We start from the raw sequence: 27,723 nt of genomic DNA on the forward strand, positions 1-27,723 counted from the left end.
CACACCTTTCAGAAAGTGTAACCAAATAACAACAGTGCTGCAATAAATCATGTTTTCTCAAAAGAGCAGAATATGAGTAAATTTTTCTTGCCTACATGTAAGAGCCAATATTTTAAGCAATATCCACAACTACAAGCTAGCTCCCAGCACACTTCTTCCAGCTGCCACTAAATCTTGCAGCATGACACCCTTATTATTCAGCTCCTGTTATTACCCACCACAGAAACAATCAGAGTTTTTAAATAATTTTCATCCCAACTGTTTGGAAAAGGGTCAGATTTTCAGGAAGGTACTCAGAAGGGAAACTTCACAAGCCACTTTAAAGCTATCTTTCATACCCTTGGATCTATTTGTGGACCACTTCAAACCAGGCTCACTTCCTTCAAAATATGAATTTTGAATACTAAACTGTCATGCTAATGCCCCTGCTTTCCAAAGGCAGTGAATATCCATTTTCTCTCCAAGTCATGCCAGAATACAACTGGAGAAAGCAGTAGGCAGGAGCTGCTGAAATAATCTCTTAAATTATTTCATAAAATAATAGTATTTGTGACCCTGCCAATTAGGAAGTTTAAGGAACAGCACAAAAAAATGCCTAATTTTTCTCCCATGTTCATTTTTCCAACAAACAAGATAGAAATGTCATAAGCCACTGTACATACCCAAACTCTCATGCTAGAAGTCCGACCATTGACTAGGTCACCCAGCACTTTTACCTGTCCAAAAACTTTATTGCACTCAAACATATGTATCATCCTCCATTATGTTGTGCTGTTTGTTTTATGGTCTCACCCTACTAAAAAGGTATTCTAAGAAAAGCTATTCTGTATTCATATACACTGTTTGGTTTATGGTTATATGTAATGTCTGATAGCACACGTGCTTTGCACCCTCTAACTTGTCTTGCTCAAACTCCCCTCAAACACTCAAACACTTCATGCTGTTTTTTTAAAATTCATCAACTTCAAGTAGAGGTAAAAACAAAGCCATCAATCTTTATCCCTTTTTCATTCTTTATTCTGCTTCTTTATCTTTTTAGATTTTCTATATCCTTTTAGATAATAATACCCAACCCAGTCCTCATCATGTGAGGGCATGAAGGCACCATTGGTAACGAAGATTCCATCAACCCAAGCCCACCACCTGAACACTCTCTCTTTAATGGCATAATACATCTCCTGCACGCTTGCAATAGCACTTCAAGCTAGTGAAAACAGATTGAACAGATTTGTACCAGCATGGCAATGTAGGTCTGCACAGGTAGTGCTAATAAAACTGAGTCGGACTGGAAGATTGTGTCGCCTGCACAAACATCAACCACTGACAGGTTGTCCCCATAGAAGAACTACCTAAAATTCCCTAACACAAGGAAGCACTAGTAAAAATTGGGGGTTGCCTCCTTCATTTTAGCAAAGTAGGCCCTAATAAATGCAGTCTCTCTCTGTTGCATCCACATGCAGCACAAGACAGCAATTTTCTTGCAGCCTACATATGCTTTCTATTTCCTCATTCAACAGCTTTCACAGTAACTCATTATTTGACTATTGGCCAGGCACTTCTTGCAGTAAGCGAAGATTTACTCCAAAGTTTGAATAATTTAATTGCAGCACAATTGGTGTATTCTGCTTCACACACTTTAATATTTTGATATCATCCAGCCACTCAATATCATTTTTCTGCAGCTCTCTAGAATATCATCCTAAATAATTTTATTTTACATAGAAACCTTTTAGTCACAGAACTTACCTCCTTTCACAAAGCATTTCTGATGTGGAACAGCAAAGGTCACAGGATATATTGTGGAGATCCTACTGAGAGCTTTTCCCACTGTGATGACTGGCTATTTTCACATCTTCCTACTCCAGCCCTTTGCAAAGGATGACACCAGGCTTTACACTTAGAAGTGTCAGCAGTGGTCAGACTAATACTTCCACAATTTCACAGTTTCGGTTTCTTTTGAATCCCCAGAACATTATCCACTGTGGCCAGTGATTCCTTGCAGTGGACAGTACCCAAGGGCTTCCTGTAAACACAGCCATAGATGTTCTAATACAAAAATTCCTCTGCTGTGTACATACATTTAAAATAACATGTTCAGCTTCCCCGTAATAAGATGACCTGGAATTTTCTTTTTAACCCTTCAGTATCTGTTGTCCTCAACAGACCCCTCCAAGCACTTAGCTTCTAACATCAAAAGCTTCTCACAAAAAAAAAAAAAAATTTCTAAGCTTTCAGCAAGTTCCTACTAAAATTCTAATTCTGTCATGGACAGGTGTTTGCAGAATTGCATTTCATATTCCAGGCTTTGTACTCTTTCCTGTTTTCCTCATTGATACATAGTTCATGCTTCCAATGCATTTGATAAAGAAATAAGATCTTGAGCATTTCTGGGAACACCTCATTCTTTCATTATGGCTGACAAAGCTTGAATTCAAAACTCAGGCTGCTGGCTCTCTTTCCAGCTTAATTCCCTACTTCCCAAACAGCCAGAAAACATGATGCCACCATTTTATGCACACATACCTACAATATATCAAACACCATACTCACCAACAGCAACTGTCTTCATTTAATTTTTTATATGCCCTTACTAAAAAGGCAGAATAAAAAAGAGGTTTCACTACGTTAGACTAAATAATACTGACACACCTGAACTCAGGAGTGTTAAGCAATTGCTCATCCTTGTCATGGTAGGAATGAACACAAACCCAACCCTTCAGTGACATTAGTGATGACCTTCACAAATCATAGAACACAACCCAGTCTTCTTCCCTACTACAAGAACTTTATGCAACACCTGAACAATTTGTGGTCCACTTGTTTTCCAAGATACCTAAACAAGTCAGTCTTTGCACACATGTGAAAAACTGAAGGATTAGAGAGATAAAAGACACACCACCGTGGAGTTATCTGATCTGGAAGAGAAATTAACTATACCTGCATATCTTGTTTCTTAGTCAAGAAAAACTTGTCAGCCAGTGAGCAAGGCGGTGCTCACAAAAGAACATAATTAAGTTGGGAGGACAATTTCAGTTTTTGAGATGGACAGAATAACACATTCCTTAAATATCCAGTGCCTTGCCACAGCTCCACCTGAAAGAAATTTAGAAAGCTGTACCGAAGAACATCTTTGGAGAAGTCCACTTTCCTTGAGTTGTCTTCAAAATTTTACATTTTTTCCAAATAACTGAAGTTACTCCAGCCAACTTGATTAGAAAAATGGCAAGTCCTAGATTACAACTATCTCCTCTTATTTGTCTCATCCCTCTTGCACAGATGATGCAGGTAGTACAAACATCAGGAAAGGGTAAAAAAAAAAGGTAGTATTCTGCTCTCTTCAAATTTAAAACAAAAGCCTAAAATGAGACCAATCTCAACGCAGACTATAGGTTACATTATGACCACTCCAAGGTAGCTTGCAATTAGTGAATGTGTGTTTGTCAGTACAATTTTATTTTGATTTGAAAAGACTTATGTTTATACAAAATCTTAAAACAGTGCTGTGGCACGGTTAAGTCCTCACAGACAAGACAATCCTGCCAAGAAAAAAATCTCATACTTAAAATTCTTCTTATCTCTTGGAAGAGCTTCCACCTTTATTATACTTTATTTGTCATAACATCTATTAAATAGGCTTTCTGAAAAAAAACTTGGTTTCAAGAGGTGGCAAGAACAAATTAAATTTATTCTCCTTTGTGAGGCATTTAGGGCAAATAATTAAATCATGCCTTCTGGTTAGCAATTGATTGTTTCTATATATTTTCAATGGTATTCCTACAAATTTTCATAGAGGAAACAATACAGCAATATCATCTTGATTTTAAAAAGTTTGAAAAGTCCATGATTTAAGTTTAAACTAATAAGTAATGCTAGGATTTATATCATTATATCTGTTTTTCAGGGTTGGGGGGGGGGGGGGAATGCTTCAGTAACAAGATCAGACAGTTCCCCCCCCCTTTTTTTAAGGTTTATTTGATTAAGCTTTGGAGTTTTATTCAACATAGTTGTACAAAACAGAATGAAAATATGTAGACTTTCCATTGTCAATGACAGTCTTTCAAAGACTGAATATTTTAGGCAATATTTCAAGATTTAAAAAAAAATATTGAAGAAAAACATGTAACAAAAATGCAATCTATGTAGGATTGGCAGCATTGTTAATAGGTAATTATAGGTCTAAAATGTTAGTTGCCATAACAACTTGGAACAGTTCTATATCCATTATAAATCTTTTGCTCTCTCTTCATATGTATGCTTATTTTTAACCCTGACTTCCTCCTGATGCACTTTTTGCTAAGCAACCTCATTACCTAAACTCCTACTGTGTCAGATTGGCAGATAAAATTGCAAGCATTCCCACTGCCAAACAAACATAGTATCTTCACACAAGCTGCCAGATGTGCCATATATCTTATAAATGTGGGTTTACACCTCCTTTAATTATGCCCTTTTCTCTTGGATAGGAAAAAAAAAAATCTCCAAAATTTCTATCCCTTAATAGAGTGCTTAAAGATTTGAAATTACTATATCATGCCAGTTAAGGGCACAATGCACTGCAATTTATGCACTCACTTAATAACATATGGCAAGTCATAAACCTCAAACTTGGAAAACTTTACAATTATAACTACCTTCTGCAATTTTACAAACTTGTACTGTCTCTGAGGAGATTAAGTCCTTAGAAATAATTTATTTTACAGCTATATTTTGATTTAAAAAACCAAACTTAGGCAAAGTTCAAAGAAAATTTGAACAAATCTACACTTGCCTCCTCTCTCCCTCATAAATCTCTAATATTGTCAGGCATGCCATTTATTTGTAGAATTTTCAATATAATGAATACAATGAAAAGCCATAATAGTAATGAAACTGTCTGTGTTGCCCCAGGAAACTGTATATAAATTAACACTGACAACATGAGAAATCCATCAGAAAAATCAAGCTAAAATTGTTATTACTAAAAAAAATAAAGCGGCATAAGATGAAGATGTCGTGCCAAAGTTAAACTTACTCTGAGATCTAGTGCCAGCATCAGATAGAAAAAGTAACACAGGAATCATAACCGCTGTGCAACACTTGAAAAGGAAATGTTTCTTCCAATGAAATTCCAGTTTGTTCCTAATAGAATGTAGGACAAAATCAAATCTGCTTTCAAATATACAGAAGACAACAATTAAAGAGATGGACAATACTTTCCGAGCTGGAAAGCTTCTTTGTCTTGCTGCTCAGAAGCATTAAATCTTAATAAAATTATCCTACAGGTATAGAAAATAAGAAAACAAAATTCAAAGATTTCACAGAAAAAGAAAAGGTTGAGGTTGGAAGGCATCTCTGCAGGTCATCTGGTTCAAACTTCCAGCTCAAGCAGGGTCACTTAGAGGTGTTTGCCCATGACAACATGTCGAGCAGTTTCTGAGTATCTACAAGGATGGAGACTCCACAACTTCCCTGAACAACCTGTGCTAGTGCTCAGTGATCCTCACAGTAAAGCAGAGTTTCCAGCAGTTCAGCAGGAACCTCCTTTGTTTTAGTTTGTGCCCACTGGCTCCTAAAAAGCCTGGCTCAGTCTTCATTACATTCTCTCTACAAGTATTCAGATACATTACTAAGATTCCCCAGTTTCCTAGTCCTGATGTGCAAGACTGCATTTGCTCAGATTTAGAAGAGCTATTGTGCTAGTTTCAGATACAGAGCCTACAGGATGAAAGCAAGCTCCCAAGTGAAAATGAAGCATCCTTTAAGAACTGGGTATTTAAGCAGGTCTCCAATAGAAAACACTTGGGCAAAGGAACCCTTAAAATATTGGCTTTCCATAAAAACATCTAATTATTCTCATCGGTGATACAGCCTTTCATTTCTTTCAGAAGTAGAAGATTGGCTGTCTTTTTATGAAGCTCAAACCATCAAAAGCTTGGTCTTCATTGCACCAACTTTACCCTAACAAAATGTGAGTTAAAGCCATCCACTTTCTCTTCTCCCTTATTATGACAGAAGCTCAAATTCCAAATCAAATACATTTGACCTAAATTTTGCCATTTACTACAGCAATGATAACTCTCTATATGCTCTGGATTACAAAGCAATGAGAACAATCCCCTAAACATTACATGTTAAGTCGGCCTTCAGTAAATAAAAAGCAAACAAATCATCCTGCAAGCCCTAGGTCATTTTACATACTCCTTGTTTACCCTGTGTTCCAACATACACACCTACTCTAGAAGGCTTTAGCCTTCAGGACTTCTTTTCAGAAGAATTAATTTCATGAATAACTCCTTGATTATATTTCAAAGGTCAATTAAGAATTCTGAAAACAGCTCGCATCTCATCAAATTGAGACAAGATTAAAACTCGAGTCATTAATTTTTTTTGATAAGCAGTGCAAATATGTATGAAAAAAGCTAGTTCTTTTGCCTCAGGCTTCCTTAGTGCATCACTTAGTCTCATTTAGCACATAGGAAGGCACTTGAGGGAGGGAGAGAAATGAAAGAAATAGCAGAATCCTTAGGATCTTGTGCATATGTATCAATGTAAGCAAACAAACTGATTGTGAAACACCAAAGTCACGTGGCTGCAGCTTCAGATGTACTTTTATTTTATGACCTTGTGCCTATCTATGCAACGGTAGCTAAAAGCTTTTAAGGAGAGTGGGAGAGGGATGGAGATAAGTCAGAGCAAAAAGGGGAAGCGATGACCATGAAATGACAAAGTACAAAATCAATGGTTTTCGTCATTTTAGGCAATGAAATAAAATGGTAACTATCTGTAGTTCTAATTAACATGTAAGGTCAAAGACAAATATCATTATGTGTAATTTTTCTTTCTACCATAAATTTCAATCAAGTACAAAGGCATTAGGGAAGCATGCAAATTACTGTATGTTTTTAAAAATACTAAAATTAACTTTCTAATTTAACACAAAAAAAAAAATTCACTATCCTATCAAGTCTAAGGGAAGAATTAATACATGTATTTCAAGTTCAGATCTTTGATCAAAGTTTGTTTTTCCAAGATCTATAGTGGTTTAGATCTTACAGGGAACTAATATGCTGATAATATTGCAGAACAAAGAGTTTGCTGTGGTAAATGATGAATTAGCAGCAACATTAGGTTTATGTTTCTCGTGAAGCATTCCATAATATTTTTCAATGATCTGAGAGCAGACTGTTATAGTAGACTACATTTAAAAATACTTGCATTAGAGATTAGATCATGCTTTTGTTTTATTTCTCAAATTTGACTTGAAAATATGAACATTTAGACAAAATCATAAAATATTTATTAAACCTGCCAAATAATTTAAACATTCAGTCCCTTAGCTTACAATCTTATGCTTTTGTCAATAAACCTCCTTGACTACAACTTTCAGTTTTATATTAACAGTGGATTTTCTTTTTCTTTGTAACTGTACAATTGTAGAATTTTAAAGATAAGTGAATCATGACACAAAGAGGCTGTAGTTCCAGTTTACAGTTTATATTTGGAGGAAGGGATGGAAGGACAAAACAGATCTTATTTTCAGCTGACACTTACAGTTCTTTCTTTTCCATTAAGTCAATTTTCTCAATTGTAACGCTCAACTACCCACAAAAGATTTCAGTACATTTCTAACAAGTCACACTGAGTCTCAAAGGGAAGGAAGACAAACAGGTGATGGGGATGTGGCACTCTCCACACCCCCAAAGCAACTGTTTTACAACTTAGGGGTGGTTGTTTCCATAAACAGCATCTAAACTGGACTAACACAGTGAATTTTGTTCTAGAATGATCCCTCCTGCAAAGATGCTGAAGTATCCTGAGCATTTATCTACAGGACTATGGGTAAGTAAATTTTAAAGCTTTTACACAAATCATTAAAGAGGAATTTTCTAGGATATCCCAAATGTATTGTGTGTTTTAGTACCCCAATATTCCAGCATGCCTAAGGTAATTTAGTCCAAGATAGTAATTATTTTCTTCATCATTTTTGCAACAAACAGTTTTTTCTACTTCATTTAACTGTGTAAGTAAAAGCCAAATGCAGGACACATGAATAAAATAACATACTCCACACCTGAATAACACTGAGATTTATAGTAAATAAACATCATTTATCTGTTAAACTTAGTACCTACACATTATGACAAGCATCAATTGTGTTACATCTCACTCGAAAGTGTTTTACTGAAGTAGAGAAAAGGTGTAAAATACTTTCTGATTCCCCCTTTTACACTCTTAACCATGAAATTTGATTCCCTGTACAGATCAAACTTTTATTAAGAAAAGAATCAACCAATATTTCAAATTTACCTTTTCAAATATTGTAGAAATGTTAGATCCTATATAAGCGATATCACAGTTTCCTTGCGGAAAAATCATAAATGCTATCATAATTAGGATTTGAGTTAAGGATGAAAGAGATGGAGCAGATGGAATGTAAGAGATAAACATTTACATGCAAATATCTTTGTTAACAGGAAATGTTTTAGGAGAAGCGATCAAAGCACATGGAAGATAAATGTTCATCTATTTAAGTCAGATATATTTGAAAGTTTCTCCTAGCAGCAAAGTCAGCTAAAGTCTGCAAGCAATCCAGAAACAGCACATGACTCAAAAAAGAGCAGCAAAGATTTTTTTCCCAGTTGCCTTCTCAGAAGTCAATAGGAAGCAGCACAGATCTGAAAGAATACTGATCCCTCCTCTTGGTAAGGGAGCTTGATGCCCAAGCTAGGCAGATACCTTGAGTGCAGTATTTGGATGTGCTGTCCCCCCATGACACCACTATTTCTGATTTAGTCACAAAAAAATTAACACATTCATGAATTCCTAATTTTCACATGTTATCTTGTAACCAATTAGCTGACACCAGGAAGCCTACCTGAGGTATCTGTTCAAGTCCCTGGTTTAAGGGCCTGCTCACTAAACACACACCTGCCACAGCTGTCATGACAACAAAGAAAACACTCTCTTGCTCTCTATCTTAAAATGCTGAAATTGTAAAATATTGCTACCTGTGAAACAAGCTTTAAATAGTACACAAAGTTCCACAACCAAGAAGCTGAAAGTACAGCTTGGGCATCTTTGTATGTGATGTTTATTTATGAAAATCTTATTGAAGCCTTCTTTAAATATATGAACGTCATATTAAAAATATGTAACAATATACAAATACTGCAGGTCCCTCAATGAGGCACCCTCCCATCTGGGGATTGCACCTGCAATGCATCAATGGATCCACCTACACTGGATCAAGGAGAAAGAGAGGCAAAAGAAGAATTAATTTTCAAGGTGCATATGGCACAAAGAGTGACCACAGCCACGGCACCAGGTCCCAGCTCCACTCTTGAGCCCTGCTTGCTGGTGCACAGAGCAGGCAGGGTCAGCCCCTGAGATCGCACACCTGAGTGAGCCTTGGAGCAAAAGGAACCTGTCCCAAGGAAGTGGGGAAAGGACACGGAGAAGTTAGTTGGTTTTAGAAGATGGGAAGGACAGGTCAGCAGACTGGAGGAGCTGTAGGCTGGAGAGGGATGATCCTGATCTAGGGAGATGGTGCTGAACTCTTGACCACACCGCAATTTCCCAGTTTACAAATCTGAAAATTTTGTCAATCCACGGTACAAACTTTAAAATGCTGCCATACTCTGAAAATATAAAAATTAGTAGGTAAATAAATCTTTCACTGAGCAACTTCCTGGCTGAATAAACTACATTCTTTCCAAGAGACAGGCCTAACTTCCTTCAGGGGTTTGCATTCCAGCTCATTACTCATTTTGCACCTTCATAACACACATCCATGCAATGCCTTCTTCACTTCAGACTGAATATATAGTTCTTTTTTCAGTTTCACTTGTGGAAACTAATAAATACATAAACAAGCTACAAAACCAAGATCTGAAGTAGGCCAATTACAGTCACTGAGAACTAAAAAGTGACAAAACAAGCAACAAAAAAATCTAAAGTAACCCAAATTGTTTTAATGTTAACTTCCCTCAGTGAGAAAAAAAAATGCTTAAAAAAAGGGCAGATAAGATTTTATATGACTTCTGTTTGTAGTCACTAGACACAGTGTCTTAGGTGGCTGGGTACAATAGTCATCACTAATTAAACCTTTTTCCCATGCAGCCACTCTGGCCCTTCTCACAAGAGCTGGAATTTTTTCCAGGCTGACTCAACAGACTCCCTCTTCAGCGTCAACAAAAGGCACTTTCCAAATCCTTCACATTGTTGACTGCTCCATTCTCTGCTCTTTCCCATTTCTCAGCATCTGGTTTTGAAATAGACAACATCACAAGGGCAAATGCTCTCTACAGATACAGTTACATCTGCCCACCAACAATTTATACTCCAATTGCATTCACATCCATACACGGTTGTAAAATCTCCTGTCACTCCTGAGACCTTTTGAGTCATTATTTTTCAACCTGCAGTCCCACAGAGTTAGTAATAAATGGCTGAGTACAGATACCAAAACAAAAATTACTCTGTGAATAAAAATCTACCTTCATAAAATAACAACAAAATCTCCTTATGCTACTGCCTTAAAGACTCACTCATCCCTTGATATTACTCTACTGTCAATATCATATCAACTGCTTCCCAAGTAGATTATTTTAAAAAGAACCAGAAGTTTCGGATAGTTTCTGGCCTTTAAAAAAAATGCTAGCTTATAAAATGACAACATCACAGCAACAATCTCACCACCACACTGAAATAAGAAAAGCACAAAAACTTGGAATAACCTACAGTCTTCATTAAAAAAAATTAGGCAATCTTAAATGACTGGAAAAAATCCCAAATCCAGGGTTTCATTCAAAAGGTTCTGCATGGATATTGTCCTGATCTACCAATTTAGCTTGTATTTCTTCTTCAGCAGTTGCCATTTTGTATCCCAACTACCCCTGGGAGAAGAAAATACATTATTAACCAAAGCAAATACATTCTTGCTAGAATAAGGATTACTGCACACTTTCTATTCCTGAGCTCCTACTACTTCTGCCTATTATGAATTTGTGGCAGGCAAAAACCCACAATATTTTCCATCTTGTTCAACTTACTAGTCCATTTTTCCAATTTTGTTTTCATCATCTTAATCTCCTAGTCCTTGATTTATATTAATTTTTAATCAACATGCTCATATGACTGTTTTCATGAAGTCATAGAGTGGTTCAGGTCAGAAGGCACCTCTGAAGGCTATTTTAGTCCAACACAGTGCTCAGATCAGGCCAAGCTATATAGCAGGCCTATCATGCCTCTGGGCATCTGCTCTGATTTTACCACTCATTAAAAAGAACAAACCAGAATTTTCCATATTCTGACTTGTGTCCACTGCCCCATGAGAAAAGCACATGGCTCTACCTTTCCTGAGGCATCTTCCAATGTATCTTCCAATGAGGCATTTCTTGACCACAAACAGATTGTCCTCCAAGCCTCATCTCCTCCAGGCTGAGCATACATACCCCTCTTAGTCTCCCCTTGAATGTCCTGTGATCCAGGCTCTGATCAGCTTGGTAGCCTTTTGCTGGACTCATTCCAGCATGCCCATGTCCTTCTCATCATGGGGAGCCAGAACCAGGCACATCACTTCAGACAAGTCTCACCAGTCTGAGCAGGAGGCTGTTAGCCATTGTCATTGCAAAGATGACAACAAGTGCCACGAACTTTTGAAGATAAGAGAAAGCTGCCTCACAAAATCTGCCTACCCTTGGCTGCATTCCAACTGGTCCCACAGACTAGTGAATGTCCAAGTGGTTAAGTGATGCCTCTGTCCACATCTCCTCAGGTACAGTCTCGCTTTCAAAGACCCTGAAAGGTATGGTGATAAATCCTCATTTCTGAAAACTGAAGCAAAGAAGGCATCAAGTACATCTTTGCTTTGTCCATAGGTCCCCAATCTCACTAAACAATATGTCTACAACTCTCCTTAGCCTCCTTGTTGTTGCCAGTGTACCTACAGAGGAAAGCTGTCCTGTTGTACTCCAGGTCCTTTTCTAGCTTGAATTCCAGATGAGCCTTGGCTTTCCTGACTCCATCCCTATTATGAGCAGGCAATGTCTCCATATCCTTCAAAGTGGCCTCTCCCTGCTTCTGTCTCTGCGAACTCCTGGTGCACAGGCTCTGTTCATCCATAATGTCATTCTGCCATGCCTGTTTAACTCTCTGCAAGGCAGCAGTGCCTTCACTTTAACTCTTTGCAAGGCACAGTGCCCTGTCCTTGATCAACCAGCTCTCTTGAACCCCTTTGCCCTTCAGGGCACCTCCCAATGGGATCCTGCAAAGCAAGTCCCTGAAGAGGTCAAAATCTGCTCTTCAAAATTCAAGTCTGTAATTCTGCTGTTAGCCCTGGGGACTCTTCTCAGCATCTCAAACTCAAGGCTCATGATCATTTCAGCTGACGCTGCCCTTAACCATACTCAAACAGCTCTTCCTTGTCCATGAAGGTAGCATCTCTTGGAGTCTCTGTGAGGCTTTCACCAACTGCAAAGAGCGATCATCTGTTTCCTGCTCTTGATAGACTGTAGCAGACACTCACAGCAAAATCACCTGTGCTGATTTATTCTCTGATCCCTACCCATAAGCTATGTACACTGTTTTGCAGCTTTGCTTCTTTCACACTCTTTAATCAAAATCTTCATATAAATTCCACATGAATATTACATGACCATAATTTTATATAAATATACATTATATATGCAAAATAAATTGTGTACCTTGTGAGTAACATGAATTTCATACAATGTAAGTAAATTTACATATTAATTTTAAGGAATTTTTTTCATACTAGGTCAGCTGGTTGGGTTGCAAAATTTATTTAGTCTAGAGGGAATAATCAGACTTTTCTATCTAATAAGTTCATTGTACACTTTTACCCATGTTTTCTTTAAGCCATTGCACATTGCACAAATACCTCCTGGTTGAATAGGCTGCATTTGCTTGATACAGCAGTTGTCTTCATGCAGTCATCTGCTCCCAGGTGACCAACATTTCTCACTTGGTGGTTACTTCCTCCATCTCCTTATACACTTAATGAATTCCAGTGGAAAACGTTTTCCAGCCATGTGTAATCAACATACTCAAAAGTATGTACTTGTCTGAATCCTCCAAAAAAGCTGCTTACATGGTTCTCCACATTTGGAAAGAGCACTTACACACGAGTGTGAATATCCATTGTCTTACTCATAAGATGAACAGACTCGGTCCCAGACAAGATCCAGTACACAGGCATCAGCAGGACCATGCAAAGAAAACCTTGGGGCTGACAAGGTGGAAATTAAGATTATATTCATCACAACATTCAAAACACAAACTGCTGTTTACAGCTTACAGGTGACATGACCTAACAACTCCATGTGTCTGCCTCTCCTCTCGCTTTTATGCCACTCATCCTTTCAGCTCCTTCATTCCCTTGTGCTGCTGGCTGTGATGCTTGTCAGACTTGAGTCAAGTCAATTCACTAAGCCAGATGAATCCAGAAAAACAACAACATTTTCTCAGGGATAATGAGTTGTATCAGCTCTCCATGAGCTCTGACGAGTAAAGCTAGCTGAGGAAGCTAGCTGAAACATGAAGGCAAGGGAGGAGAGGGAGCAAAGAGGAGCAGAATAATCCCTTTACTCAACAGTAAGGTATTAGGATGGCTCACTGTGACCTGTGAGGCTGCAGCCTAATTGGAAACTTATACTGGCTTAATATCTACCTTCAACTGCAGTCTAATTGGAAAGCAGAGCTCTTACTGGCAGTCTGGAGGAAAGTGATAAGAGACCACCTACAAAGCCTGGAGCCAAGGCAGCCTGCTCCCATGCACTGTAACCAGCAGGCACAGGAAGCCATCTCTACTGCTAGTACAAGGGATACTTGCTCATGTCATTGCCAATGTCACTCAGCTGCATATTTTCTTTATTTCTTTTGAGAAAGTCCACAGGTTAGGAGATTTCAAAGCCTGCCATGAGCCTGGCACACACAATGGAGAAGCTGATAGAAGGTAAAGGCTATGTTGTCAGATATACCAAAGAGGAAAAAACTAATCACAACAGCTTCTTCAGTTTGTATGCCATGTGCTCACTGATCCCTCATTCACGGGAATAAGTTAAGAGAACACAAATGCACGAGAAAGATGCTTAGCTCACACTGCTTGTTGACTTCCTCTGAAAGAGTACAGTGGGTCTGGTTCATGTTTATGCAAGGCTAGGTTTTTGAAGCTAAAAATAGTTTGATCCCAAACAGACTAAATAGCTGCCAAATCCTCAGAATTGTTCTTTAAAAAGACAGAACACAAGGAAGTTTGGGAGTTTTGCTAACTCAGCAACAGGCGGAGAGCTGGGTCATCTCTCCACCTCAGGAACACAAGGTTAATGGGAGTACCTTGGGACAGTCCAGCATGATACATTGTAAGTGTACCTCTAAGCTCCACTTTTTTGGTTTTTTCCCCTGAAGCTGTGATTATACTGCAGAATAGACTGGCAGCTTTAAAGCTGTTTCCTCTGAAACAAATAAGAATCAAATCCTTCTTTTTTTTCAAGAAATAAGAAGCAAAATCACCACAAAAAAAAATAATCCCACCCTTGAGCTTTTATTAGGTCAGAGTAGTACTTAATTATAGCTCTCCAGCCTAGAAGGGTCTGGATAGAAACAGGGTTTTGATAGAAGACAGGTGTTTTTCCAAGTCTGCTGAGGTGATGGGGCGGGGGAAGGAAGCTAGAGAGGATGGGGAAAATATGCTTTTTTCCTCTGCAAATAGACAGTATGTAAAATGCCAAACAAATTTTAAAAGTACGATCTAATTCAAGTTTTCCTGCTTGCTGATTTTGACTACAGCTTAAATCTGATAAAAGTCCACCCTTCTTTGGACAGAAGCAACATGTTTTGGAATGAAATAATGTCTTGCATTTTAAAAGTAATAATCATATCTTTAATGGATTTAATTTCTTAGTAATATTCTAAAACTTTCTCTAAAACATACTTAAATAAGGTTACTCGTTCAAGCTCAGGAGGAGACGAGACAAAAAATAAAAAAGACATCTTTGAATGCCGCTCTGTGTAGAAACAACATTACACATGCTAATGATTAAACAAGATTCAGAAACAAACACAAACATCACATACAGGGCAAAGCAAAGCAACACAGCTGAATCTGTTCCTGTACCTGACACCAACCTGCTCCTTCCCTAATAAGCACCACCTCAGCAATTGCTTCTTCACAGCCTACATGCTCAGAAATGAGTTTTGAGTAACCCTCATAAAACAGATTTTCCTTTTCAAATGTTTCTATGTAGCAAGGTGAGAAAGGGAAAAAATAATCCCAGCAGAGAGGCTCTGGTGTGAGGGAGAGTGACAGAGAAGAAAATAAAAAAGGAAGGAGGAAAAAAAAGGAAAAAGAGATTAAACAAACCTTACTAACTACCTCAAAAAAAAAAACAAATTGAAGAAGTATCTGTAGAAAGTAATGACAGAAATGCACAAATTAAATATTTTGCAGTTTTCTGATAGTAATTGTTTTATTTGCTCACTACAACCTAAGAAAAGTTTGACCTTTCTCTGTTGACTCAAAATCTGTTCTGAAAAATAATAATTTTATTAATACTGCAGTTGTAGTCACTATTAACAAACATCAACGACTGCTGCATCAGCAAGGACCTGCAGCAAAAGCACAAGGGAACATAAATTACATGCTGAGCAGTAAAAGGGTTGGAGCTCAGAAATCAATATTTAAGCAGACAGGAAAATTTCAGACACTGTACATGGAAAATTTTTAGTAAAACATCACTTCCCTTTGTTGGTTTTCTTTTTTTTCTATTTGGCTTACTGAATTTTATCTCATCTTACTTCCAGGTTTTTGTTTGCTTTTATAGGCATTGCTTCTTCCATTGTTGGGGTTGCCATTGCTCAGATTATAGATTTGTAGGTAATTCAGATATTAATTTACAGTTGCATAACAGATGCTGTACTAAACTGGGAATGCTCTTACTCTGCAGTGAGTTTAAAGTATCTCACAGCTTCCCTTCCATGAAGAGGCTTCCTATCTACTGTGACCAAAGCCAGAACTTAGCCCAGGGAAGGGGAGGTACCCATGCACAAAGGGTTACCACAGCACCCTAGCAACTGAAATACACGGCATTTCTTTCTGAAGTTTACTGCTTCAGAAGTAATAATTTGCATTAACAACCACTGAACATTACTCATTCTATCACAGGGCTTTTTTCCATCTTGTCTGAACACCAGTCTTTTTCATGCATCAAGTCCTTCATTCTCCTCCCCAAATAGTTCCTAGGTGCTGTTTTTACTTATCCTCTTCCAAATAGTTAAGTATTTTCCTTTTTTCCCCTACTTCTAATCTGGCTTCTTCTCCACCTCCTGTAAGCCAAGATGTGGCTATATTACAGCTAAAAATTGCAAACAGGTGAGTTGGGAGCAGAATGCAGAGCAATGAGGTTTCCAGTCAGGGCAACCTACAGAAATGTCAAAGCTAAAGAATAGGAGCAGACATAGGCAGGGACGGGGAAGGATGCCACCTACACTTACAGCAAACAGAAGCAGCCATGAAAACATAAAATAACTTCACATACAGTAGTTGTCTGCCTTTTGTCTTTTCTATGAGAGGGTCCAGCCAAAGGGTGCCAAACAGAGGGCTCAAGGTTACCAGCTGTGCTGACCCTACGCCTTCCTCTGTAAGAAGGACACAAACTCTGCCCACGCTCTGAACTAAATGACACCACGTGAGAAGCAGCAGTACTTTAACTTGGGTCTGTCCCTCCACTGCACTCCAAAATAGTCCAGAAAATTAGAAGGCAAGGCAACTGCTATCTTCAGGAGATAAAATTAAATACTTATATACACACACATGAGCAGGCTGAGAGTGAAAATGATGGTAGGACAATGGTACAACAGGCAGACACAGTACTCAAAAGCAGAGCTAGCTTGCTCCTCTCCATGCAGGTAAGCTGTAAGAAACCAAATAAACACTTCTCTTTGCTGTGCTTTGGACTTCTAGCCTTGCACACTCTGAATGCCTCTAAATGCTTCAAATAACCTGCAGCACTTTCCAGGCTACCAAGGTGCTATTCAACCCTGTTTTCCCTTTAATTCTGAAAAGCCAGCACAGCACCATATTGCTTTTTGTTCACCCTTCACAATGCTACCAAAATAGCATTTCCAGGTAAAGCCTCTTACTGACATTCACAAATACCAAAGCAGCAGCTGACTTTATACAAGCAATGAAACACTTTCACTTCCAGAAGCCCAGGCTTCTGAGCAAGAGTGCCAAGAGCTGGCCAGAGCTGGTCATTTCTCCCTGCTCACAGTGCTGCCAATCCCATCTGAACTCCTTGAGATACAGATACCAGAAGCTAGAAAGCTGCAGCACTCAACTGAAGGCTGTGCAACAAGCAGGAAGACTGCTATGAATGCTCTGATGGTGGCAGGATGGCAAAGTTGGATTTGTCCAAGATTGACCTACTACTTTGAAACTCTATAACAAACAGATTTCTCCCCTTATTTTAATTTAGTATTCCAGATTCAGAGCAACATCCCAATATATTTCAAATATTGTACTAGGAAAAAAAAAAAAGAACAAGGAGAAAGAAGGAGCAGTTTTTAGAAGGCTGCATTTGATAAAGTGGATGGACGGGGTAAGGTTGAACAAAATAGTATTATAACTTAGATGAGGAAAAGAAAAAGCAAATCCAACCAAATAATTGTAAATAAGTAAGTATAGTAGTTGGCCTCGAAGGTGAAGTAATTTTGTGTAAATTCAGCAAGAAATCTGTGTCAATGAATGAAAACCCAACACATTTGTTACTCCTATGCCAAAGTTATTACTATTACTACAAAAACTCTACTTTTACTAAACTCATGGCTTAATTTTTGGATGAAAAAATGTCTTATCTAAAATACAAAAGCACTGATACACTGTGCAATATCTATAAATCCTTCCCTGTGCCCCTCCACTGTTCACTTTATGCCAAGTGTACTTGAGAATAGGGAATCCTTGGTCAATCCACTGGTCAATAGATGGATAGTGCCCTGTACTGAATGAGCCAAATAAGATCAGGAGGTTTACACGTGTTCTTTAGGCAGACATTAATTGCACTGGACTAACAAGGTAGGTTTCTTTCTGTTACAGATGCTACTAACAGACAAAAAAGCAAGCACAAAGCTTACTGAACAAGGAAGGCAAGAAAATATGTTTTTCTGATCAAGGAAGTACTTCAAATAAATTCAACTCCACAGTGCATTGACAAGTTAAACAGGAAATAAATATCAGTCAACTTTCGGGGTGAAGGAGAATATGAAGACTTAAGTATCCAAGGAAAAAGAATAAAGCCAGCTTAAATGAAACATATATATTCTATCACATAAAGAAATGTGAAAGGGAGAAAGACAATCAGAATTTCTTAGCAGCCCCAAACACAGACCCAGGATTTTGCATTTATTTTATAAAGTAATAACCCAGATACACTTTCAATTATCAAATTTTAAAACCACTACATTCCTGGACTGCATTTGCCAATCTATGAACTATTCAAAAAATTCCTTTGCTCATAGTTTCTCTGATCTTTACACCAACAATGCAAGTCATAGAGCAGCAAAATATTGAAAATTCAGTTCTCAGCTGCTCAATGGAGATACAGATACAAAGTAAACTTTGCTCATGTGTCTACTAAAATAAAGGGATCCAGTAAAAGACCCTGCTTGAACTTCACCCTTCTGTAGCACAAAACAGCAAGCTGCCACAATATGTGTGGAGCAGCAGAGCTCAGTAACCCAGGACATGGTGAGGGTTCTGCTGCTGAGCTCTCAATCCTATCCATGCCTCAAGAAATAGACTTTTTTTCACTAGACACTGCTTCACAGTTGGCTTTTGTCTGACTATACCCTTACACATCCACATAATCTAAATTTATTCATGGGTTGGTGGATTCATTTTTACAGGAGAAAAATTCAGGTTTAAGTGAAGTGAAAGGCCAGAAGTCGCATCTATATGACATTTACATTACAGCTTTCCTTCCTGAACTAAATCCATATGAAATCTATATTAAAACACAAATTTCATGACCTTTTGTCTCCCCTCTCTCAGTTACACATTCCATAAACGCTTACATTGGTCCTGTGCTGAAATTCATTTTGCGTCATACAGGTGACACAAAAGTTATTTCTTTTCTGTACAAGGCAGAACTTAAATAGAGCACAACTGACCTTTCAGATCACAACAAATACTCAACATTATTTGTACAGGAACATTTAGGTTTCACGCAAATCTAAGGATGTGACTTTCATATTTCTTTCAGGTGCCTTAGAACTTTACACAAGCCCTGTACCACCAAAGCCACCAGTGGTCCTCATCAGCTGCATGAGCATAGCAAATCTTTTTACAGATGCACAATGAACTAGGTGACCCATGCTGCATACTTTCTTTTTTTTATCTCCAATCCACACAAGTACACAACCAAATGTATATCAAAACAACTGGGAGGAGGCAGAAACATGAGAATGCCTTTGGGTATAAGAGGATGTGGTACTGAGCAGTCAGATATTCTACCTAAAAACCATAAAAATGAAATTATCATGAAAGTACAGCCTAAGTTCTTTTGTCAACACATTTCCTCCCATCTCCAATACCTTTCAGCATATACATGGTCTCTTCTGAAATAGCTATGTAGGCTTCCCCCAAAATACCAGCATTACCAGAATGTGTTGATGTTTTACTTTTCAGAATTGTTTTGTTTCTTTTCTTTTTTCCAGAGTAGTGAATTTAGCTTTATTCTTCAATGGGGAGGCATAGAAGGTTATCTACAATTTCAGTAAAGTGAAAAAATTATTTCTGCAATACTCTTCATTGTAACAAAGTTGGCATTTGCAAAACTCTGTAATACTAAGGAACACCTTTAAAGATTTAATCTGGTTTTTTTAGTCATGCTAGATGACAAATGCAACTAAGACTTTCCTCACTGTTGTTAATTCAGTTTACTTCAATTTCTATAAAATCAGTTTTAAAAAATTAGCACACATCCAATCCAGGCACAGTATCCATCTGAGAGATCAGAAACAAGATGTCCATCTCAGCACATCACTATTGTCCACGATAGTTGAGACATTCTTCAAAATGCATCTGTAACCAGGAGGGTAACAGCCCTTACATTAAAACAGTCCTTCATTAAGTGGCTCCCATCACACAGCCCATTACAAGCTCTCATGACGTGACCTTGCATAGCCCCAGAGTAATGTTGCTTTTAACAGGCAAAGCAAACAGGGTAAATTAACTATCTTCTCTATCTAGGGGTAAAACCATTAGTAAATGTATTATTAATACAGATAAAATCCCCCTTTGCACATCTCCAGTGGTATAAGAAAGCACTATTATTTACTCTGTCTGCCGCAAAATTAAGTTATCCACACACAATGAATAATCCCCTAAAATAACTGGAAAATATCCATAGACAAAATTGGATTTCTGCTTAAGAGCATTCTCCAATTTCTATCTTGTATAGCATAATGTATAAAAATAACATGTGAAAACATAATACATGCTCTAAAGGGTTTGTTTAAGCATCTAGAAAAACATCTTTCTTCAGATGGACCAAGACCACAAGGCAAATATTTGGACTTCATTTTTTGTCACCAGGTCTACAAAAATACAGCACTTGCTTACCAGCCCTGTCTCCCACAAAGTGCAAATGTACAGTTGCAGAACCATTTCCACTTATGGAACATCTCAGTAGTCTTGGACTATTTGACCTAGAATGATGGTCTGGAGAAAAGTCTGTGTTTTATTTAAGAGGTATTTAAAAAAAACTGAACGGGTGGGAGGAGACCATTAGTACTCAGCTTTGCACATTTCCTGTACGTAAGACCAACGTGTTTAAAAGGGAAGTCATGGGCAAGTCCAAAAAAAAAAAAAGAAGAGCTGAATTTTCCCATGTTCCATAACAAAACCTGGCACTCTGCTTTAGCCCAGAGCAGATATTAGAAGCCTTCAAGGAGCCCATACACAGTAAGACAAGACTGACAGGACAAAACCATAGACTCCTTGAGAATATTATAAATAAAGACTGTTTCTAGTTGAAAACATTCCTTAATGCCAAACAGCTGGAAAGTAGGAGCAGTCAGGGCATGAATCAGCACTTTTGTCACAAATTCTCACCTAGGCAACTGTTAATGGCTGCACTCAAAATCAGCAGATCTTTAGCTTGATCTAGCACAGCCACTTTTATGTGGTCTCTAAAAGCTAGTGTTTTCCCAGTCTTAATAAGTAATCCAAAGATTTTATCATGTACACTGCAGTTTGGACAGCTCACATGTTGGTATTTAAATCTGCACTCAAGCCCCTGCTATAGGTGTTCACTTTATTTTTAAATAATCATTATATATGGCGTTTATTTTTCCCATAACAGAAGGTAAGTGGCTTTTGCTTCTGCTCACAGCTTGAGAAACACAATGTCATTCAGTCTAAAAAAAAAATCTGAAGTTGCATTAATTACTCAGAGGTAATTACACTTGCTTTACCAAAAGCATTTACTATTGCTGCACTGGTATAATGTTTTCCATCAGGAGAAGTTTTCATATTTTCATAGCACTCTGGAGCACGTGCCATTAGGTCTGAAATTTCCCATGATTCATCATCGCTCTCCAATGCACAACATTGATTTCAACTACCACACCTCTTGAATCAAAAGTAAAACATTGACACTTGTCAATTTAGCACTTGCCATAACTTTAGCAGTTGTCAGTTTCCCCCCTTTTACTTTTTTTTTCCACATCCTATTCCCTCTTCCATGCTTTATTTCGGGGAGTTTTGTTGTTTGGGTTTTTTTTAATATGTCTTTCTGAAGATATTGAAGACTGGAAATTACCATTTGAAAATTGAGTATAATCCTCTATAGCTGCAATGATTCTCTGTGAATGTGGTGAAGTTTGAGCTCTGAAAGCTGCATACTCACTGTAAAGGTATTATCTTGTTATCGCAGTGGTATAACAGTGCTCCTCCCAAGACAAATCTATACCTGGAGCCCTACTTTATTGTATTCCAAAGAGATGTAAAAGACAAGGGCCCCAAACACTGCAAAAACGTGTCCATGTAGAGGAGGTGTTGATCAGAGGCTTGTGCCTAGCTGAAGGACTGCAGAGCCTGAGAAGAAGAGATGGAAAAAAACAGCCCCTACTCCAGGACTTCGGTTCTTAGCTGCTTAGTGTTTCTGGGTACTGCTTCCCATCTCTGCTGTCACTGACAGACCAGGAAAAAGTGGTCCCTAAGAGATTCCTAGCTTCTTCTACAGGTTATACAACACAGCATTTTTCATAGTGAAAACTGTGGTAGTATTTGACCTGTACTTTAATTATCACATCTAATTCTACTTGGGTAACTTCTGCATCAGCAGTCATCAGGGTCACCAATGTTAAAACACTGCACAGCAGATGACTCCACACAAGTTATTTCCCTTCTGCTTTTTGCCTGAACCTCTTGCTGTTCCATTTCCTGCAGATCCACCAGAAGAATTTGGCACCATTCTAGACCCATGTTACCTTTTCAGACTTAAATTAAAATCATCCCATTTCAAACAAAAATGAATTTGAACATCTATGTACGACATGCATCTTCAGAATCTGAAGACCCTGAACTTCTTAAGGGGAAGCTCATCAGATCAGAACAGATTTGAGGCTTAGTTTTGGCCCACGTGTCGGTCACCAAACATCAAGTTTGATACAAGAAGTCTAGCATTCTAACCAAGGGAAGGAAAAAAAATATAACCAGAGCTTCTTCTGTATCCCTTTGGGTCTATCTCTGAAAAATTCCTTTATGCTGATAGATTTTTTTGAGCAGCCACAATTTTGCATAGAGATGCAAAAAAAAAAAAAATTGCTCTGAAAGAACGCATGTGCTATGCTCAGAGAAAAATGAGTTTATAGCAGAACTGAAAAGAAATCACATGCCAGAGAGCACTGTGTCATTTAACTCTGAGAACTGCCTAAGGATGACAGGTATGTTATTTGGAATAAGCAAGAAGCTACCTTGTCATTTAGATTCATTCAAAATACAATCCCTCAAATTGCTTTTCTTCCTGTACAAGGTGTGCCAAAGGTCTAAAAATACCACATTTTTCCCAGAATGGTGTTTCCATAACAATTACGATATCTGCAACTTTTATAAAAAACATTACATTCTAAAAAATGTAAACTGAATAGTAACAACTTTCAGCCTTACTAGGGAAGATACTGTTTTGAACTTTTTTTAATGTAAGACCATCACAAATGTTGATGTTTTTAAATTTATTCTTCCTTATGCAAAACTGAAGCACCAAGAAGTCCATTAAATAAAGTGTGGGTCTTGCTTAATTAACCTATTTTGCAAGGTATTGGGCATGGTAACACCTGCTTGTATCAATTACTCCAAAGCAGGGGGAGCCCACTAGGTAGCAGTTAAGAAGTAAAATTATATAGATCAACCACCATAATAATTCACAACAGTACCCAAAACTCAGGGGAAAGAATGGTGCAGAGGTGAGGTTACTTCTGTGTGGCAACATTTCTCACTCCTTCTCCACACATCCCTCACTTCACAAAACCTTTTAGATACAAATAAAATAGCCATGACCTTTTCTCCTCCTCTGCATGATTAATTACTTAATGTATTATTAATTGGAAAATGTAGCTGAATTTCAAATGCTTTCATTCTCTCAGCATATCATGCTGTCTGGGAAGCGCCGATTAAGCTGTTCATCAAAGGTGAGCAGGCAAGGTCATGTAGGCTGTGCCTCTTCAGTTATTCATTACCTGTCCTAAATAGTAATTAACAACAGCAATATTTCCATAAATCAAGCTTTTCTGATTACCTTCAGATGATAAGAGGTTGGGGGGGGGAGGGAAAGAAGGAATCCATGTATGGGGTTTTTGCACATATCCCTTTTTTCACCATTTCTTCAAGTGCCTACCTGAATGATTGAATTGATACATTGGCTGTGATATAAAACACAGAATTTTACTTCAAGTCAACAGGAATTCCACACAGAATAAAGAGGAAAGTATGCCTTCCTTTCTCCCTTCCCTATGCCTCAACCCAGCTTTAAAGGGGTATTTGGTCTAAGAAGGCTTCTCAATTACCGAGATTGCTATATTTATTATTTTTATTCCTTTATATGATCTCCATCACCAAAGTTAAAGTGGGGATCTCAGACCATGGCCTTGTCTTCGAGTTTATAAAGAAATTTATCCTTCAGTATCTGTGAGGTTTCTCACCTTGAGGCATTTCAGGTGGCAAATAGTGAGGCTCTTGAGCACTGACATGGACCCAGTCGAAATCATCGTACAGGTCTTGGTGGTAGTCACAGGGCCCAGGACCGTCATCGAACGTGCATCCTCCTAGAGAAGAAATTTGTTATTAGTTTATTTAAAAGCAGAGACCTTCCAAGAGTCAAGCAGAGCTGTTTCTCTGGGGCCCACCACAACTGCAGTGCCCACGCAGCCTTGTACCACAGTTCACAGGCTTGCATTTACAAAGCTAAAACCTGCAAACAACTCACCCATCAGTGTTTCCCTCTCTTTGGTTAAAAAACATCACTACTCCACACAACCAATTTCCCCCAAGAGCACCTTCTGTCAGAAAAAATCATAGGCTGTCATAGCCTGAAGTCACCAATTCAAGTGAAACCTATCTCAGAGTCTGTGTGACAAAAAGCAACATGCTATCTAAACCACAGGGGAAACTGAAAACAATAGACCAAGATCAAAGATGAAAAACAAAAACTCTGAAAGCAAAAGCAGTCCAAACACTGACAACAAGGGTAAATACTGTGCCTAAAACAGTCAGAAAAATTAATTAAAATTACTTAGAAAATAAATAATTGCTGCAGAATAAATTGGGTAGTCTTTATTTACGAAATCAATCTACCATAACATAGCAAGGCATTTTTTCAGGGTCACACAAACAACAGATATGAAAACCTTACAACAAAAGTTGCGAGAAGTGGCAGAGAGAAAGAAGAATGGAAGGAATGCAAATGATGGGATGGAAAAAAAGACAGAATTCCCATGTAGCACAGTAATGTCTGCCTTGTCTAATTCAGTAAGTTTTTTATTCCATTCTTAACTCAAGGCCATTTAGTAGGCTGGGAAAAGAGAGAAGAAAGCATGACAATCTCAGAAAAAGATCAAGGTTTGAGAATGAAGAAACAAAGGAATCAAAAGAGCGTGGTCAAAGAAAAAGCAGAGCGTAAACTCAAGAAAATATAGATGTCATGCATCCAATCCTGCAGCAGCTGTTACCTCTATGCATGGCACACAGCCCTAGTTTGCTCCTCCTACTCAAAAACAAAAGGCAATAGCAGGAGAGAGTGAAAGAGAAAACAGTGCATTCATCATTACTTAGATGATATTTTTTAATCTAGAAAAGTTATACAAGAATTAGACCACAGACAATTATTGAAAGTCAGAGGAGATATTTCTTGCATGCTCTTCTCCCTGTCCTCACTAACTCAGGCACATCGATCCAAATAACAATGCTTATCACAACAAAAGTTCCTTTTGCTAAGACGCTTCTGGAATAACAGGGGTATTTGTATTGACCTTGTTGTCTTTCTTTTTAAATACAAAATATGGGACAAGTACTCTGAGAACAAACAAAAACCCCTTATTACAATAGATTCCAGTGTTGTCTGTGATGAGTCACTACCACAGCACAAACAGCCAACACCCTCCCAGGCCTGCCATCACCCTTCCAGGGTCTCACCAGCTGACACTGCAGTCAGGAGATGAATGAGCTGGAAGTGGAAAAGGGGAGATTGAGGACCATGAAGCCTGTGCTCATTCCTGCCCTCTGTACAAGACACACACGGTGTGCAACTCCAAAAGGCCAGAGAAAAAAGAAAGGAAGAATGTGCATGTATGTCACCAAATTGAGAATGAAAATGTCATTAACCCACCCAATTTAACCCAATACAGCATATTCAAATATCACCATAACAGACAGAGTTTCCACAAACAGAGTTCATATCTAGTGAAGAGAAAGTTTCTTTCACTAAATTCCATAAGCAAACCTGCACTGTGTCCCACACCAAGAGATCATGTTGCATCTTCAGTTAGGGAGAACTCAAATAGCTCCCACAAATCTGTAAAAGTATTTGTAATTTTGAAGGACTGACAAAACCAAATTTTAGATAACCCTACATCACCAAAACCCATTGCCAGATGGGTACGCAGGTACTCCCAGAATTACATTTTAACCAATGTTTCAGCTGGAAAGAACAACACCAGGACAGAAAGAAAATTCTAAACTGAAGCAAAATTTGTGCTAAATCCTTGTACCGTAAACCCTTAAAACCTCATATGCATCTCTGTATTAACAACACTTGCTCAAACATCACCCTGTGACAACATGAGCAGAGCATCAACAGCAGCAACAAATGCACCACAACATTTTATTCCCTGTACTAAGCTGGTTACTACATCAGTGTCACTGTCAAAAACTGCAAGACACGAGAGAAATATTTGTGCATCAGAGAAATATTTCTACTTTTCAATGTCCCAACTCCAGTGCCCTCTGTTACCAGTGAGACACTTTTCTAATTAACATCTATTATGATAAAGCCAAAAAGACTTAGAACATAAATCTTGCACTTTGATTTAACTTACACTTCTATGATCACTCTACAGCAAAAAAATGTACATTTCCTTCAACATTTTACTGATAAATGAATAGCAGTTTCCCTTAAAGGGAAGTTATCAGTCTGCTGTCCCAGCACCAAAATGACATATGGCTTTGAAGCACATGCCTGCAGGGCACCCATTACCCTTTTTAATGGTTTGAGTGCCCTCAGTATATAAATTTAAACTACCAATGAATCTTTTAGACTCATTTGGAAGATGAATGTCCTTAATTGCTTGTCTTTGTACCCACCATTAATTTTAGTTATCAGAGTTCTGATTAGCAATAACAACGTGCCTGTTAATACACAGCAAGCAATCCCAACCTCCTTGTGTGCACATCATGGCTGCACCCACAGAACAAGCAAATGTGCATTTATCATATGCACATAAGCAAAGTTTATCAGGACAGATTATCAACCCACCACAAAATCAACCCAGTAACAATTGTTTGAACCAATGGCTTCTTCTCATGGAGCACACTGCCACCTTACCTCTTAGCAACATACCAAGACATTTTAAGGCAAGTAAACAGCCAATGCTGTCATGTTTTATCTAGCACAACACAAGACAGGCCAAGCACTTCAAACCCCCTGCAGACTACTCCTTGAGACTTAAAACATGGGCAAATTCAGACCTCCCTTTCTCTGTTTTAACAGTCAATTGCCTGCATGCTATTTTGATAACTCCAGGCAGTAAGAGACAAACCTAGTGTAACATGCTGTGTGGAAAACACAAGGAGAAGAGGTGGTGGGTGGATGAAACCTGGGATGGTTTTTTTCCCAGCCATTTGTTCAAAACTGTCTACATTTTAAATCAAATCTTAAACCACTCAAACATAACAACAAACATCTGACAAAAGTACACAGTAGGTCAGGACTTATTAGCACCCTAATTCAGCTGCTGGGCCACTGTCCACAATAATGTAACAGCATTGCTCAGAATATATAGGGGAATAAGGGAAGAGAGTGGATCAGCTTGATGAACGCGCACTACCTCCCGATGAAGTTCAGCAGCTGAACTCAAGTACCCACTTTGCTGCCTAACATTTTGACAACAGTCTGCTAATATCCTACAAACAACAAGTCAAATCTCCTACTAAGCCATCTATAATTTCCCCCA

General features: G+C 38.2%; 1 protein-coding gene across 2 annotated transcripts in view; it reads right to left on the reverse strand.

Annotated features, from left to right (window-relative positions):
• PTPRK (protein tyrosine phosphatase receptor type K) overlaps positions 1–27,723 on the reverse strand; it is a 374,688-nt gene that overhangs the window by 267,532 nt on the left and 79,433 nt on the right. For both annotated transcript variants that reach the window (XM_084201677.1, XM_084201678.1), the window contains exon 2: positions 24,199–24,321. In XM_084201677.1, coding sequence (XP_084057803.1) covers positions 24,199–24,321 — 123 coding nt within the window. The remainder of the gene's footprint in view (positions 1–24,198; positions 24,322–27,723) is intronic.

Source organism: Fringilla coelebs (assembly GCF_963513975.1).
Source record: "Fringilla coelebs genome assembly, chromosome: 3".
Taxonomy (NCBI): domain Eukaryota; kingdom Metazoa; phylum Chordata; class Aves; order Passeriformes; family Fringillidae; genus Fringilla; species Fringilla coelebs.